The sequence below is a fragment of the Chionomys nivalis genome, chromosome 9 (assembly GCF_950005125.1).
Source record: "Chionomys nivalis chromosome 9, mChiNiv1.1, whole genome shotgun sequence".
NCBI classification, from domain to species: domain Eukaryota; kingdom Metazoa; phylum Chordata; class Mammalia; order Rodentia; family Cricetidae; genus Chionomys; species Chionomys nivalis.
In genome coordinates this window covers 49,341,424-49,359,931 of record NC_080094.1, presented here as the reverse complement: position 1 = coordinate 49,359,931, position 18,508 = coordinate 49,341,424, and the positions used below count along the sequence as shown (strand labels likewise).

The 18,508-nt window shown below is 44.2% G+C and overlaps 1 protein-coding gene across 3 annotated transcripts in view; it reads right to left on the bottom strand.

The window, feature by feature from the left end:
- Fbn1 (fibrillin 1) overlaps nucleotides 1-18,508 on the bottom strand; it is a 204,883-nt gene that overhangs the window by 154,191 nt on the left and 32,184 nt on the right. For all 3 annotated transcript variants that reach the window (XM_057780310.1, XM_057780311.1, XM_057780312.1), the window contains 2 exons: nucleotides 12,329-12,424; nucleotides 8,816-8,911 (listed from right to left, as the gene is read on the bottom strand). In XM_057780310.1, the coding sequence (XP_057636293.1) occupies nucleotides 8,816-8,911; nucleotides 12,329-12,424 (192 nt within the window). The remainder of the gene's footprint in view (nucleotides 1-8,815; nucleotides 8,912-12,328; nucleotides 12,425-18,508) is intronic.

The following is an 18,508-nucleotide window of genomic DNA, read 5'->3' as shown; positions in this document are numbered from 1 at the left end:
TCGAGTGGCTCGAGAGAGGGCCATGACGTCTTAGAGTTGCTGTCTTCGTTGGTTTCCTGAGAGCCTGTCCCGCTTGATAAGTGGAAACACGACAGGAAGCAAATGGGTCTAAATGAGGTCCAAACAGACTCTAAAAACAAAATCTTAAAGAATTTCCTGCGTGTTTAAAGGCTGTCTTCCTTGAGGAAGACAAGTCAGCTCTCCTGTAGGCTGTTGTCCAGCGCCAGCCCTCGTCATTAAGATGTAGTGTGCACCTTGGCTTTTATTCTCCCCGCACTAGAGAAAGTTACAAAATACTTCCCTCCTTTTAAGTGAAGTTTACAAGCCACATAAGTAGCAACTGGATCAAAACTTACTGCTTGCGCGGCTTTGGTCTAAAGTTCATGAGACTGATTTAGAGGACAGGATCCTGAGAAAGCGTGAACATTCCGTGGTGACTTAAGGAAAGAACTGGTTCCCCCGAAAGCAAGAGCATGCATATAAACACTTCCTCTTCGAATAAATGTGGCCTTGACTTGCAAGCCTTCACTTGCAGCCTGGTTCAAGGTCCTGAGACAACAGAGGTCAATGGGGCCTCCGTGGGGCCAGGAGCAGGCAGAAACAGACATGGTCCTGTTTTATAAATTGAGCCCTTAGAGGATTTGCATATTTGGAGGAAATAAATATCCCAATCGACTGTCTACTTTTGAAGTTATGAAACAGTTTAGCGCAAGGGTTGCTGCTGGGGAAATGTGGCAGGAGAGCTGGGGAAGACTCCATTCATTTCCTCCATAGAATCCAGATTCCCAGCACAGATGAGTGACAGGCATGTCCAGTCAAATCCATATGGAGTGTGAGGCATTTGTTAACCTCATGCTCAGAATTCTCATCTCAGAATGTTGTATCAAAGATGTGGTTGATGTTTAAGTACTTCTCGCCAGCCTCAATATTCCACCGTTAGAATCTGTGAATCACCCATGATTATTATCCCTACTTGCTGTGCTGTGCTAGACTTGCTATTTGATGAGAAAGGAGGACCCTCGGGGACAGGCCTTTGTCTTTAGTGGGGACCAAAGTGTGGCCGAGACACCACATGTAAATCAGCATTTCATCACCCTTAAAACCATAGCAGCTTCTGTAATCCCAATGTCTTGCGGTAAGAAAGGAAGTTTTTTTTTTTGGTTTTTTTTTTTTTTTTTTTTTTAGGTGAATAACTCATTTCTTACCTCTTCGTAAAGATCATCTAAAGAAATCACCAGCACATATCCTCAAAGACAGAGGAGTCTCGGCCACAAGACCTAAAATTAATCTTGAATTGTTCTAGATTCAAGAAAACTAAGACATCATTATAGGGCTGAAAAGGTTAAACTGGGTTGATGCAATCCTTAAAGCGAGCAGCAAAGACTAAAACTTTAATGGATACGTTAACCAACAAACTGCAATATGTGTGGGGTGCAGGAGGCCAGAAGTGGTGCTGTCAGCAGAAACACCCAGAGACTGACAGAGTCAGGTGAAGGAGAGACAAATCTAAATGTCTGTTACACACACATGTGAGTTTATGTCAGTTAACCAAACAATAAGTGTCTGTACAACGCCCATCCTCCAAAACCACCCAGGTGTTTAGATGGTCACCTCTTCTGAGTGGGGACAATGTAGCAGATCATGAAGCCATCACTGCATATGAAGTGACCCTCACCAATGTAACCAGAATCCAGAGCTCCAAGATAAGAATATCAAAGACGTCAAGGGAGAGAAGGAGGAGGATTCTGCATGGATGGATTTGAAAATATCTAGTTTTTAACTTCAACTAAGTCAAAGTATTTTGTCTTGCCCAGGATTCCCAGGAATTCATGGTCTAATACTCTTAGTGCCTCGCTAAGAATAAGGACGTGGTATCGGGTTTCCAAAAAGATACTGACCGTGGAAACCGCTTTTCACGGGCCCCTCTTGGGACCAATGTTCTACAAAAAGTTCATTTGCACATCGGGTAGACTATAAAGCTCCAGATAGTTGCCCAATATGCATTCATAAACCGCAAAGATGGACTCTCTGGAGAGCCTGACTACCGGGGAGCATAAGCACCCGGCGTTTTGCTGTACTTTCCACTGAGCATATAAGCCTGGTAAGTGTCACTAGACTGCAGTCCATAAGATAGAGCAGAAACAGTTTCAGACACGGACTGGCTCCTTCCCAATGTATACATACAAAAGGAGAATTGTTTTATCACCCTCTACCCGGCCTGGGACAGAAGTCACACAGAAGCACAGTGAGCCGAGGCGGAGGGAACTTCGGAGAGACCTGTACCCAGCCGATGACCTTCAGGCTCCATCTCTGCTCCATAAAAGGATGCTCTCAAAGGGCATCCTTCTGCGCCCCAAATCAAACTGAGTCTTTGAACATCTGTACGCTGTCTTCCACCACCATCTGCAGTACTTCTTGTCATCTCTGCTGCTTTGCTGTCTACTGTATGTATGTCTGTCTTTGTAAATATATATATATATATATATATACTGATGACAAGAGCCATGTGTTATTTCCTGTTTCTACCACTGTGCATAGGTCAACGCTAGGTCTTTATTAAATATTTGCTGGAGTTGTTACATCTGACATGATGACGAATGATTGTGTTCAACGTTCACGCTTGACTAGGATTCCAGTCCTGATAAATTAAACCAGTCAGAGGCTCGTGGTACTAGTCTGCGGACCTGTTCACATTTTGAATACCATTGCTGCCCTTCTTTGCTTTTTCATGGAAACACTGCCTTCTGGAAGGTTGAAGAACAAGCAGCAGGAGGGAGGACTTGGCTTAAGGTTGGCTGTGCACACCAAAGCAAAGCTCTGGGCTGTGCTGCAGAACACCACAGCCATGAGTCACGTGCAGCTATCTGATGCTTCAGCCTGAAATGTGCTAAAACATAAATTCTGGTTTTCAAAGACAGTGCAGAAAAAAATGGAATATATGGCATTAATAACCTCTAATACCATCTATTAAAATTAGCTATATGGGGTTAAAATTAAATAGACTTTTTAAAATAGAATTTGCCTTTTCTTCCTTCATGTTGTTACCGCACAAAATTAAAATTATGAGTTTGAGCATTCCAGACTAAGAAGTTCCCCCAATATTAAATGTGGCTACTCATTTACATAACCAGTTTTCTTTTTTAAAAAGTTCATAGAGGTCCAGCAAAATGGTTCTGACTGGGGAAAGCACTTGATGCCAAACATTTGAATTTGATCCCTGGGTTCCACATGGTGAGTGGATAAAATGGACTCCCAGAAGTTGTCCTGTGACCCCCCCCCCACATGTGCTGTGTCATGTGTATAAGAACATGTACACACACATATACACACACAATAAATAAATAAACATAACCAAAATTTCAAGTTCACAAGAACTAAAAGATTAAAATTGGAAACTAATTGTCTTTGAGGATGAAATAGTGCTTGCAAATTTTTTTTTTTTTTTTTTTTTTTTTTTTTGATTTTCGAGACAGGGTTTCTCTGTGGCTTTGGAGCCTGTCCTGGAACTAGCTCTGTAGACCAGGCTGGTCTCGAACTCACAGAGATCCGCCTGCCTCTGCCTCCCGAGTGCTGGAATTACAGGCGTGCGCCACCACCGCCCGGCTAGTGCTTGCAAATTTTATGCTCCTAGCTTTGGGGCTGGAGAAATGGATCAATGATCATTTGCTGTGCAAGCAGAGGGGCCTGAGTTTGAATCCTACATAAGAAACCAGGTACAGTTGCGAGAGTGCCTGCATCCACAGCACCGTGTGGAAGATGAAGAAAGGTTGCTGAGGCATTCTGGCTGTCAGCACAGCCCCAGGTCAGGTGAGAGTAACATGGAGAGTGACCGGGGAGGACACCTGGTATACTCATCTGGCGCCTGCACACACACGAGCATATACCACATACGTATGTACATGTATATATATGTACGTGTGTGTGTGTGTAGTGTTTTTAAATGTTTAAATTCTTACTCTGCTGATGAAGAACATGTTAAAATGACAGTTTCCGTTAAAGCACCAAGAGCCGTAGGTAAAACAGTTGAGATTAAATGTAACATCACATGGCAGAATTTGCCAAAGTGAATGCGATGGTCTCTCAGCTCTGTGGGCTTCTCAAGAGTGGCAAGGCATCCAAAGGAGGTGGAAACGGAAAGGTACTTCCAAGCACTTCTGGGGAAACCGGCTGGAGGCCACTATATTATGTCAAGGCACCAAAGAGGCTTCAAGGTTGTTCCCACCGAAGGCATGTACACAGGCCCTACCCTGTGGAGGACACAGAATATTGGGGGATGCCCTATGTGATTACATGGACGGGGGCTCCAATGATGGGTTTCTACTGTGCCCAAACTGGTAGTTTTTGTGGCAAGAATAAAAAGGCACAAGTGTTTCTAGCTATGGGCTACTAGAAGAGCTAGCTGGTGTGGGTGAGCGGGACTCCTTCAGCCTGTGCATATGGTGCTTTCCACTATTTCTGGATTTTCAGTTTGGTATTAGCGTCCATGACAAGTGACACTGAAATGTTCTACCTTTGAGTACAACTTCTCTTACTTAGTACAATGTTCCCTGGACTATCATTCATGGAAAATGGCAGGTTCCCGTTCCAAAGCTAGCTAGTGATCTATTACACACGCGTGTGCCAGTTCTCTACCCACGCGCCTACCCATGGGCACAAGGCCATTTCCAGAACCCCAGTCACTGCTGATCAGCATAGACTCTATTAAGGTTTCTGTTACTCTTACTGGTGAATTCTGAGAAGATAAAGGGATTTGTTCCACTATAAAAGCCACGCTATTCTGTCTATGCATCCCGTAACACTGTGCTGGAGACCCCAAATGCACACCGTAGGATTTATTTAACACAGGTTTTAAGACAGATATGGTGATGCACACCTCAGCACTTTAGTGGGGGTGGGGGGCAGGTCCTGAGGCAGGAGGATTGCAAATTTAAGGCCAATCTGTGCTACATAGCAAAACTGCTCAAAAAAATAAAATAAAAATTCCAGACAGGGTTCTGTGATGGTCACAAATCTGTATCCCTGTACTCTTCCTTCCTGCTCACTAGACACTACCGTCATTGCCCTTCTTGATTTCTGTAATGCTTACTGGTTGCTGAATATGATATAATTTTTTAAGTTTTTGAATTTTTACTTTGAATATATCTAATTAAAACCATTATTATGACTTAAGCAAAGCTAAGCGGTGAGGACCAGGGCTCCTCATGCATCACCTGCACCTACAGGAATGAGGTGGTGCTCCAAGCAGCCTAGTTGTTTATTCTCTGTTACAAAATCAGATAAACCCCCCCCCATCTGCGTTACCCATGAGGCTCACCACGAGGCGGGTCTGTCAGCCATGGTGCTGGCTCCATGCTACCTCGAGCACACTGCTAACTTTCAACAGTACTTCCCCTGTCCTTCACCAATAAGCGGCTAACAGCTAAAAGCATTTCTGGAGTGGGTAAAGATTCCAGTATTGTCCGCGCCGTGGAGCTAGGCCCAGGGATTTGTCAGAACAAATGTACCTGGATGCAGAAGGCTGTGCACGTGCACACAGTCTGTGCAGTCCTTGGGAACCCACGAATGTACACAGCAACTAGACTAGATTTGCCCTTTCCAAGAGTGGCCTGGTGCCTTTGCAAGAAAAGTTCAGAACCTAAGCAAGAGTCAAGGCTACCTTCTTTTAGCTTTTAAAATTATCTAAAAGAAAGCTGGCAGAACTGTAACATAGAGGAAAACAACCCCTCTAGCCTTAATTTTTTAATATTTAGTGATTATTAGCATACATTCCTATTAATTATTATTAATAAAAAATATTAAATATTGTAATTAAATATTGTTTTTATTATTATGCTTTCTGAGGCAGGGTCTGAGGTCATCCAGGCTGATCTTGAACTCACTGTGTAGCCAAGGTAGGCATAAAACTGGTAAAGAATGTTAAGCTATCCAAACGCAAGCAACCAACACTGAGTTTCTTCTAGAATATACTGTTCATATCCAGTGGTATATCTCTAGATCTCTTGAAGATGTTAGACTAACCCAGTTCACGTCCAAGGGTGATATAGTGCACATGGCATACTAAGGATATTGAACCCATAGTTGCTCCTGAGGCTGCACTCCAGTGGAAGAAAAATCAATCTGTAGTCTCATTATAATTTAGTTGAGAGAGAGAGAGAGAGAGAGAGAGAGAGAGAGAGAGAGAGAGAGAGAGAGAATAGCTGGAATAAAAGGTTCCCAGAAGTTTATTTCCAAACACAAAATGCCTCATCTCACTAAAAACTTAACACAACTAACCTGTGTTTTAACGCCAATTCACCAAGAGAAGTTGCCCCTCCTTCAACATGGACATTCATCTACCGTTCATGAAATCACAAACATGGAATTGGCAAAAGAACATAGGACCCCACTCTTTAAAATCATGACTTTCAGAAAAGCATAAAATAGCGGAGAGTCTGTAAATAAAAACGCATTCTGCAATCAAAAAGGCACCCTTTTTTCCCCTGTGACAAGAGAAAGGGGGTCCATTCCCCTCTTCCCTCACTGAAGGTCAGGGCTGTGTTCCCGGGAGAACAACGGCTGCTGATAGCTAGGGGAAGCCCACTTCTCCTCCAGACCTCCACGTCCACCAGTGTCTGGAATGCTGCCACAGCCACTCTGTGACCAGACCCTTCCACACCTAAATGAAGACTACTTAAACAAACTTGGAAACTCTACATCAAAATATACCGTTTTGATTAGGAATTTAGCAATTTCATATATCCGTGCCATTTCTTCATCTTTGGCAAATATCAAATCTTTGACGTCGTAACGGGCATGGGTTAGCAGCCCAACTTCCTTCAGGCTGCCAGCGTCAGCACCTCCCACTACAGGAGCCAATTATTCTTTGCAGTCAACTACTGACCACTGTGTTCAAAGAATGTTTATTTTATCAATTAGTTCTCCAAAACAAATTAAACTCAGGAATGGTATTTAAAGAGTTCGTTTCACCGCCACTACGCCACACATCAACAGTTTTAACCTACAGCATCTTCACCAAGCAAACAGTAGGGCCACGGAAGGCTACTACCTATTGCAGATCATCCTCTAAGGATGCCACTGGGTGTCTATTAGCACCAGGGCAATGGTGTACAAGCACAAGTTACAAAGGGAAGCCATTTAAACAAAGACTCCCAAAGGACGCCAAGACGCAGCACAGCAGTGATGCCAATTACACATGGCACAGCAACACTCTGGGCGGCCTGAAGAAATCCTATACAGTTTATCCAGCAATCACAGAAGCTGGCCTAGAGTCACTTGTCAAAACATACCATCAGTTTGTTAGAAAATGACCAAATTTAGGTCAGCATGGACAAGTTGAGAAGAATAAAGAACTTCTCACATACCACAGTGCTCTTTGTTTCTCTCAGCGGCACAGTTTAAGAGGCACACCAACCACACAATACTTAATCTCTGTTTTCCATCTCAGAATAAGATCTTTATACAACTTCGGAGAAAGGAAATCATTATAATTTTGAAAAGTTCTGAGGGATTTTCTTTTGTTTTCATTTTTCAGGGGGACAGGGTTTCTCTACATAGCACTGACTGCCTGGAACTTTTATGTAGACCACTCTGACCTCAGACTCACACAGATCAACCTACCTCTGCCTCCTAAGTGCCGTGATTAAAGGCCCGGCTGTATGGTCACCATGCCTGGCACACGAGGGATTTTCAGTTGCACAAATGTTTTAACCTTCACTAAAAAGCCAAGAATGGGGTTAGAGGTAAGAGCATTTGTTATGCAAGCAAGAATCACTGAGTTCAACTCTCCAGTCACCATATAAAAGGTGGACACGGTTGAGCTTGCCTATGACCCCAGCATCACAGGAAAGAAAGAGGCAGATCCTGGGAACTCACTGACCAGTCAGTCTAGCCAAAACCGTGAGTTTTGTGCTGAAGGAGAGACCCAAACTCCATTACATAAGGTGGAAAGGAGGAAAAGAAGAGAGGGAGACGCCAATATCACCTTCTGGTCTCCACATGTATAACATGGGTGTGCACATATGTGTACATACAATATATAACAAATGAACAGACCATTTTTTAAATTGTAGAGACAAAATTATTAACAAAGCCAGTGTTCATTAAGAATAGTACACATTCCTGCATAACTAAATATCATATTTGCATCAATAGCTAGACATAGCTGGCAGAAATTTTCTTTTAATTTATAGTAGCAGCAAACATTGAATTTGAAAACAGAAAATCCAGATTCAAATGAAAGTTTATTGATACTTGTTGACCTCGAGGCCATCCCCGGACATCTTGGAGCTTTGGTCTTTGTGTAGGTGAAGGTGAGCACGGTGGTTGTCCCCACTTCCTGGGCTGCACTGAGTGTGTGGTCATGACCATGCTCTCAGCAGACCCGAGGAACCCCTGCTGTGAACTGTGAGCTCCAAGGCTGTCACTTGAGCTCCCACCAGGGCCAATTGTCCTTCATGTGTGATTTTCACTCTAAATGTTTCCCTATCTATGTGCGTGCTTGAGGGGAATCATATCTCCAATTTACCCGGATTGTGTGAAAGTCAATATTTTACCTTTATGGGAAACTTCCTCTTTGTATCTCAGTGCCCACCTTCTTTTGCACAAACTAGTGGAATACCACATCCCAATACCGAGAACTGCTGGGAAGCATACAAACTCAGAGCCACTGTCTTGGCCTCCTGGAGACGTCCTCAGTGACAATTCAGGAGTCTTAATGCTCAGCCAGCCACCTTCAGGAAGTAGCTCCATACTGAATGCCAGTATAAGACAGTAGCAGACTAGTCACCTTTACACAAATCACTCAAAATCACTTTACCTCTCTCACACTGCGGTCCAGTAAAGCCGTATGTGCATGCACACCGATTTGGGGCCACACACCTCCCTCCGTTGAGACAGCCACTTTCACAGACAGCTGCAAGACAAGGAGAGAAAGTCTCACAACACCGCATGTGGACCCCCCCCCGAAAGGGGGACAAACATGTGGATGACTACCCAGTGTTCGCTTTGAACAGACACCCCCAGTTGCAGATCCTCAGAGAAAGCTCCCAAACGGTGACTCTGTACCCGGGTTACTCTGTCTCATCTCAGGCACCCCCGAGAAAGGCTTTCAGTTCTGCATCTGCAGTGGAGGTTTCTAACTGGCTTCACAGGATGCAAACTGCATGTGAGCAAGCGGACCCTTGTTCACGATTAACGTTTAATTTTGAGAGGGCTCCTCTGAGGAGCAACAACGCCCCTGCTGAGGGCACCATTAACTGAGAGTGACCAGATGTTAATGCTGAGATTCAGCCATTTCCGCACAATAATTATGATCCGCCTGAGTGTTGCAACAAGATCTAAGACTCTACTCGTGGGGCCAAGTCCTGAAAAACTTGTATAGGAGCATGGTAGTTGTCCCCCTCCGATAAGAAAGGAGAGTTTAAGTACTGGCCTGGTCCTCCCTGTGCCATTTCCTCTAGCTTCTGCATGCATGACCTCATCATAAGCATCTTCACGGGTTGTGGCTACTTCCCTGTGCTGGCTAGCTTGCGTCAATTTGACACGAACTAGAGTTATCTGGGAAGAGGAGCCTTAATTTAGAAGAATACCGCCAACAGATTGCCTATAGACAAGTCCGTAGGGAATTTTCTTGATTCAGGACTGATGTGGAAGCACCCAGCTCACCGTGGGCAGTGGCATCCCTGGACAGGTAGTTCTGGCCGCTATAAGAAAGCAGACTGGACAAGCCATAGAGGGGAAGCCAGTATGCAGTGTTCCTGCATGCGCTCTGCTTCAGTTTGTGCCTCCAGTTCCTGTCTGGAGTTCCTGCCTTGACTTCCTGTGTAGAAATCTAAAATCCATCCCTTCATATTCCTCCTTCCTCTCCCTGTCATTCTCCACTGGGTTTTGTTTTGCTTTTTGGACCTAATAAGACACGTGTTCATTTCATCATATCTTAGCATCTGCTCTGCCCCAGAAGGCTTGAACATACACACTTCATAGTGCCAGAAACTGAGACCCGATTCCCTTCATCACCATAAAAGTAGAGAAGGTTCTGGGTGTCTAGCACTCTCTTTTGCCTCTCAACTCATAGTCAGAGCAGAAGAGACAGATTGAAGGAGAAAACAAAATGAGAAAGGGCTTAGGCCAACTCTCACATCTTACAGATGAGGAAGCTGAAATTTAAGAAAGGTTTTCCAGGTTGCGTTCATTGGCATCTGTACATTCTGGGCTCAAGTCCATCAGGGAGAGATGCCTGGCAGATCTCCTGACTCCTTCCAAAGACCAGGGACGTCATGCCCACCTCTCCTTCTGCAGCCAGAGCCTTACGGTCCTTCCTGCTTTCCTTTTTCCCATTCAGAATGATGTAAGTCCTTGTCCGGTGAAGCGGATAAAGCTGGTATTTCATAGCGTTAAACACACAGACTGTGGTGTGAGGCCACTGGGGCTCCAATCCCAACCCTGCTCATTACTGCCTGTGGATCATCAGAGAAATCGCTGACATAATTGAGCCCTGACTTCCGAGCCATTAGAGGCAATATGGAGAGCGTCCAACTCAAACAGTTATTATATTAAGTCCGTACAGGTTGAGTTTTTGTTACATTTTATCGACTAAGTAAGAGAGTGAGCAGGTGCCCACACACCACAACACACGTGTGGAGAGGTCAGAGAACAGCATGAGGAAGTTGGGTCCTTCTTTCCATCAAGTGGGCACTGAACTCAGGACACTAGATCTGGTGGCAAACGCCTTTACCGAAAGCATCATTGAACTAGCCCCAAGAATGTAGCTTTAAAATGTACCTGGCACATCATAAGGTAGAGTTAGTAACTCAGTAGGTATAGCTCACTGTTATTTTGTGTTCTCATTACTTTTTTTCTGTCTAACTTGTAAGGAACAGTAAACCTATAAAAAACTTGGCCCATGGCTTCCCATCTGATCTTTTCTCTCCCATCGCCTGTCTCCACAGGTCATCTCTAGCACTAACTAAGCCTTACTCTAATCCACACCCCATGGTATGTCCTGATCCAGGGCTTCAACACACACTGGGCTTTTTGCTTAAAAGACTTATGACCCATTACCTGATGGGTGAACCCTATGCATCCCTCGGGACAGGACCTGAGAGTCGCCTGAGCTGCCTTGATTCTCTCTGCTACACAAAATCCAATGTTCTTAGCACACAGCAGAGTGGTGTAATCACCAGCCATTATATAAACGTTGGTGTATTTATAGGACCATTTCCCATCACAGGAAACATACATACAATGGCAAGACTCCAACCAACATGCAAAATTAAAATTTTATTATATAAACAAGTATATAATGGAGCTTAATACAACCGGGGAAGAATCAATGACATGAAAGCATTGATAATAAAATATATAGTATAAAAGATGTTGGGCCTAGCTGGGCAGTGGTAGCGCACGCCTTTAATCCCAGCACTCGGGAGGCAGAGGCAGGCGGATCTCTGTGAGTTCGAGACCAGCCTGGTCTACAAGAGCTAGTTCCAGGACAGGCTCCAAAACCACAGAGAAACCCTGTCTCGAAAAACCAAAAAAAAAAAAAAAAAAAAAAAAAAAAGATGTTGGGCCTAGAAGGGGTATTTGGATCATAGAATTATAGATTGTTTTATTGTTCTTAGCCTTGAACTTCCCCAGACCTTCTACAGGGTGAGTAGTTCATCCCAGAGTGATGAAAACGCTCATGAGACGAGCTCTCATCCTATGCCATGTGCAGGAGCTGGGAGGGTGCAGGCATGATTGATGGTACTCCTGGTGCCGATGGTATCCGGCAAATTGGACACACATAGTAATCATCATGGAGCCGGAATTTATCTTGGGGAGCTAAAGAGAGGAAGGCATCACTAATCAATGCAAAGGAAGTGTTTGGAAAAAACGATGAGATTCGTTTTGAAATATTTTTGAAATGTTTCCTGAAAACGCAAGTAGAGACAGTCAGAAAACCAAGAGGTGGTTGCTTGGAACTAATGCTGGGATTTCTTTTCGAAGAGATGCAAATGCTCTAAAATTGGCTTATGGTGATGGCTACACTGGTAGAGAAGCTGACATTCGGGAGCCCTACAACTTGAAAAGATGGAGTGTGGATTAAATAACTGGAAAATACTTTTCTTAAAAAGAAGGAATATGTACCTGCTTAAGGCTAAGGCTTGAACCAGGCAGGAGGTCAAGGCAAAGTAAAAGACAGCGAAGCATCCAGGGTGGAACTCTGGCACTGTTTGGGGTGATCTGTCCATCTGTGAGGGTCCCTAGACAGCTACAGAGATGTCCCAGCACCTGTCTCGCAATCCCTCAGGTCTACACAGGACCAGAATCCACCACAGGGCGTACTTACGCTGTCCACAGTGCGTGCCGACGTATCCCTTCTGGCAGAGACAGTGGTCATCGCTGCAGCTCCCTCCATTCATACAGCGGATGTTACAGTGTTGGACTTGAAGAAAAAAAGAAGAATGATTTAGTTTAGCAATGCGAGTGCATTGATGGCAACATTTCACTAGAGCTGATTTGTAGCTATTTCACAAGAAAATAAAATAATTCATTGGTATGTATATATATATTACGCAGATAGATAAAGGGTCCTAATTATCAGAGCTTGCTATGTCATGTATAAAACCTTTTACAGTGCAATTTGATTTTTCTTGGTATTGGCTTTAATGGAGATAAATGGCTTCCCTAATTCAGAGAACTTACAGCTCAATGGCATCTCTGTAATTTATACCAATAAGAAAGGAGTGCCCAGGTTACGACACGTGACAAAGTTAAGGTGGCAGTGCTTTGTATGAAAAGATTCAGAGTCCAAAGCATCTGGCCGCGGAGACAGTCAGATAATAAATTCCACCGGTTTCTGCCCCATCTGGGTGGTAGAATGAAAGGACCTACTAGACGCATTTAGTAGATGGGTAGAGAGAGATTGGGGGTGCTCATTGCATTGAACTCGGAAAGGGCCGCTCATTTAATCTGCAGTCTTAATCGTAATCAAAGAGAATTGATAGTTCAAATTCATTCGGTTCCACACTCTCACCCACAGAAAGTGTGCATTCCTGAGCCCTAGACTATGGGCAGACACCATGAGAGCTGAGACAGTGACACACTCGAAAAAGTGGAGCCTTAAACATGGCTGATATACCCTCCTATGAGAGATGATAATAGTCACAGGTAGGATATGCTCACTCCTCTAGCATTCAGGCTTTCTCCATTTCAGGAATTTGGACAGACTGATAGCACTTCCCCAAGGTCCAGCTGGTCCCTCCTCTATAGAAGCAATAACCACCCTACCTAGAGAAGGTGAGGCTTGGCTAAGGAAATCGTGAGTCCTGTTGACACACCTCTACATAGAATATCATGGTTGGGCCCTGGAGGTTTGGCTTACTCTGGCCTACCCAACGTGTGGGAGTCAATTCCCAGGGGAAAGGACTCAGTGGAAAACAGAGGACTTTTTATCTGTGCAGAAGCTGGAACCAAGGGCTGTCTTCCCGGAATGTGCAGGCCAGACCTTCTCCCCAGAATACAGCAGAGTCCTCCCCTTAGATAGCCTCATAAGTGAGAGGCCCTCAGAGCAGTCCTGGGAAGTGTCTACTTGACCACAGGGAGGACAAGGCCATTTGTCTATTCGGCCTCTAATACTCTGAGGTCAATCTAGCCTGACAGCAGGAAGAGGAAAATTCAAACTCCTGTTCTTACTGCATCTCTTAGACACAAAGAGGAGAAGTCAAGTTGAAAGGGATCTCCTTTTCAAGACTATTTGCTCTCACTAGAATACCATGGAAGGCTCCATTTCTCCCGATCAAAAGACTCCTTCCTGCCTCTCAGCACTCAAGGCTTCTTCGGCAGGACCCCAGCACCCTTCAAAGCTCCTGGAACACGCTCCTGATCCATGAACTGATCACTCGGTTCATGTAGAACATGTCTGATCTATTATGAGTCATACAAAACGCCGGGCACTGCGAGCTGGTGTCTTTGTGAAATCTCTCCTAACCTGTTTCTCTGTCCCTAATTCTTAGGGCCCAAACAAGGTCTCGTCAAGTCTCACTTGTCTCCAAGATCCTTTAACTGTTTCTCCACTCTCTTGCTCTCTGTGGTGTCTGTTTTCTCCTCCCTCCCAAACCATATGGGAGATGGCGAAGGTGAAGCCCTCTGCGAGGACGTGTGTGCATGCGCGCGCGTGCATTGTGTGTGTGCGTGCGCACGTGTTATGTGTGCATATGTATATGTGTGCATATGTATATGTGCTTGTATATGTGTGTGCACGCACAAGCGTGCGTGTGTGTGTGTTGTGTGTGAGTGTGTGTGTGTGTGTGTACTTTCCTTGTTTATCCTTTCCCTGACTCGTTTTTCTTGAGAGTAGGAAGTGCCGTGACTATGAATCATGCCCCTCAACGTGCCCAGAGCAGCACTGTTAGGCTCTTGCTACGAGTAATGGCAACAGAAGCTGCACTTGCAGTTGGGGCTAAGAAGCTGCCCTATGTGTCCTAGGTGCTTACACAGATCTAAGCAGATAGTTATTCAAATATTTTATTTTTGTATCTACAAAAGCTAATAGCTCTCCCTTGAAGCAGTGCTATGGACATCAGGCAAACCAATCTCACAAACGGCTATTTGAGGATCCATTAAAACCTCGCAGCCAAATGCTTTTAACTCTAAAGCAATCTACAAGTACACAACGGAAAAACTGCGGCAAAAACTTTGGATACTACTCTAAGTGGGTCAGGAAATGGTGCACAATTGCTTTAAAATTTGGTGCTATGCTTAGTTCCATCCTATCTTAGAAAAACAGTGAGGATTGGGAAAAGGCAGGAAATGACGTCACCCTTAGAGCAAACTTGGTGCACAAACTGATTTCAATTAAAGTGGTTCATGCCAAGACCTGATTTCCATTCCCACACGAGCAACAAAGCCTCTTAGCCACTTTGAGATTTCAAACAGAAAAAGAAAAGAACTACCAGGGACTTGCACGGTGGCTTCCCGGTTACTCGTTCAAACTGCAAATCAGAACGGATTCTCCTACTCAGGAAGAGTGATTGTGTGTACATTGGGATGTGACAGACCAAAAGCCTCCCTCGATATGGCTTTCGTTTCTTTAAACCCCCTCTTTCCAGTTGAAACTTTCCCAGGTTAAAAATGTTATTTCTCCTTTGAAAAACAAAACCACCCGAGGAGACTGGAAAGGCCAGAAGTCACTGTGATTGTAGTGGTCACACAGTCCCCTGGGCTGTGAGTCCACAGGTACAGTGTACAAGCAAGGTCATCAGCAGAATGGAGGCCGCCATCACTGCTGGACGTGGATGGGTCCTAAAGCTTAAATAAAAGGCATCCCCTTGGAAGTGGGAGTGAGCCTGGCCTAGGGGCTTATTTCTGAAACACCACAGCACTTGAGGCTGAGGCTGGAGTATTTGCATGATTATTTGTATAGTCAAGGCCAGCCTGGGCCACACAGTAAATTTCGGTAACATACAGACTGATACTTTGCCTCCAAAGTTATTTGGAAAGGTTGGCACAAACCCAGCATTTCTGTGAGAAAATAATAATAAAGAAGTAGATACTTGGCTTCACCTTTGCCACCCAAGCTGGAAACAGTTCTGAGAAGTCAGATCCACAGACAGGTTTTCATTTGGATTGAATCCTACCAGTGGTGCCGAGTCTAAATTTACTCCCTGATTTAAACAGGAATTCCAGATGTTTCGTAATTAGCAGACAAGAGTCTGTCTGATAAAAAACAAAACAAAACAAAACAAAACAAAAAAACCAGCAAACACAAGTGAAAAGCAAAGCTCTCTTGTACCTATAGGATGCAAGTATCCTTCACTGCATGTGCTAAACTCCCCTGTATCAGGACACATGCCTAAACTCAGCCTGCATTCAGGTTTTACCAGAAACAGAATGCTAGGAGAATCTAACCTTTCTTAGGGAAGCTGAGGCTGTCTGGTACAGTCAGATCCCCAGTGAGAAAGTCCCACTAAAGATGGCCAGGTGGTCTCAGACCTTTCCACACCAGGATCCATATTCTAGAACTAAGAGAAACTGTCAACATTTACCTGTACCCACAAAAAGTTCCTAATAGATTTTATATTCACTTTATAACCAGTCAGCCCTTCCTGTCATTCAACAAATCCCGACTGATCATTGTCCATTGAGAAGGTGGCAAAGAGGGTACAAGAGCTTTTCTTCAGAAAGCACAGCACAAACCCAGTACAATGACTAACTCGAAAGGAATGGCACGCTTGCACCACAGAGCGGAAGAGATGCCCGACTGACATTTGGCTCAGCATCTCAGCAATGACTCCTTCCGGAATGTACTAGGCTCTGAAGACCAGCCATCATGTCTAGGCAGACCCAACCAGCAGAGAGAGCAGCACTCAGGGTAAATTCCAAACCAGCAACTGTAGACTGAATGTGTGTTTTAATTTCATCACTAGGCAAAGCACAAACAGGCAAATGACATAAAAAAACAAGAAAAACCAGCCTACAATTCATAGTCACAGAGAATCTAGACAACCAACAAGACGACACTAAGAGAGACATACATGGACCTAATCTACATGGGAAGTAGGAAAAGACAAGATCACCTGAGTAAATTGAAAGCATGGGGATCATGGGAGAAGGTAGAAGGGGAGGGGAGAGGAAGGGAGGGGAGCAGAGAAAAATATACAACTCAATAAAAAAAATAAAATAAAAAATAATAAAATGTGGGTTAGATCAGTGGTTCTCAACCTCTCTATTGCTATAATCCTTTAATACAAATACAGTTTCTCATGTTGTGGTGACCACACACACACACACACCATAAATTATTTCATTGCTATTTTATAACTATAACTGCGCTACTGTTACAAATTATAATTTAAATATTTGATTTGCAGGATATCTGTGATAGGTGACCCCTGTGAAAGGTTCATCCGACCCCCAAAGGGGTCGTGAATTACAGGTTGAAAACACTGGGTTAGTCTGACAGCTCAGATATTATGAGCACTTACTGCTTCTCCAGAGAACCTGAGTTTGGTTGCCAGCCAGCACCTGTGTCAGGCAGCTCCCAACTAACTACCTGTAACTCCAGCTCCAGTAGATCCAGTGCCTTCTTCTGATCTCTGGCGGTATCCACACAGATCCAAATACACATAAATAAAATAAATCTTAAAAAATAAAAATTGGGGGCTGGAGAGATGGCTCAGTGGTTAAGAGCATTGCCTGCTCTTCCAAAGGTCCTGAGTTGAATTCCCAGCAACCACATGGTGGCTCACAACCATCTGTAATGAGGTCTGGTGCCCTCTTCTGGCCTGCAGACATACACACAGACAGAATGTTGTACACATAATAAATATTAAAAAAATAAATAAAAATTGGAAATGTAAAGAAGGAAAAAAAGAAAGAAGGGAGGGAGGGAGGGAAGGAGGGAGGGAAGGAAGGAAGGAAGGAAGGAAGGAAGGAAGGAAGGAAGGAAGGAAGGAAGGAAGGAAGGAAGGAAGGAAGGGTGAGCGAGACAGACCAGTCCCTGCACTCTACACCTGAGACAACAATCCACTGCAGTGGTCTGAGTCACTGCAAGACAAGAAGGGATTTTATTTGGATAATTCCCTTAGGTGCACAAATATCCATGGGTGTCTACAGACACACACAACTTAGAACAGGATCAGAGTATAAAATTACCTGAGCTAGAAAGGGTCCAGGAAATGACAGGTTGAGTGATATCTGTGATAAAGTCTGAGCCACAGCAAAACTGAATCTAACCTCAACCTCACACTTCACACAAAATGGACCTCCACTGAAATCACAGAGGTAGGTGTAGGTGTAAAACTATAAATGTTTAGAAACGAGTTAGAGAACATCTCTGTGATCTAGGGATAGGCAGAGTCTTCGTGGATTAGACACCAAAAGCATGAAAGGGCAAAGGGAAAGCTGATAAATTAGAGTTCGCTAGCTTTGAAAACGCGCTTCATGGACGAGCCGATCCACCCCTGATGATGGGAAGGCAAACTCTGGAGAATGGCTTGCAGGGAAAATGTCTGCAGATCACACGTCTGACAGAGCTAGGATTTGGCACACACAGCCTTTAAAACAGTAGTAAACAAGCAAGCTAAGAGCGTCTGGACACAAGTGAAAGTGTGTCACTGGCAAAAATGTACAAAAGACAAATCAGAACACGAGAGGGTGATCAATAATTGAACACACAAAATGGTCCTCAACACTATTAGCTTTCAGGGAAAAGGAAATTAAAACCACAAAGAGATAACACTACAAACCCGGCACTAATCAGAACAGCTGCAATGAACTGCGGAAACAACGGTGAGAAGTGGGAAGGACACAGAACCTAGGTCATTCATACATGGTGGGGAGAACGGAAAACTGTGCAGCTTGCACCAGCTGGCTACCCAGTACCAAATGCTTGGCCCTAAAAACATACACTCGAGTGATGTTATCCAGACTAAGCAGGTTACATCTATGTATTTAGGGAAATATATGTATTTATGTACATGCGTGTAACACTGACTAATGAAAAATGGGGCCATGAACTTGGAGGTGA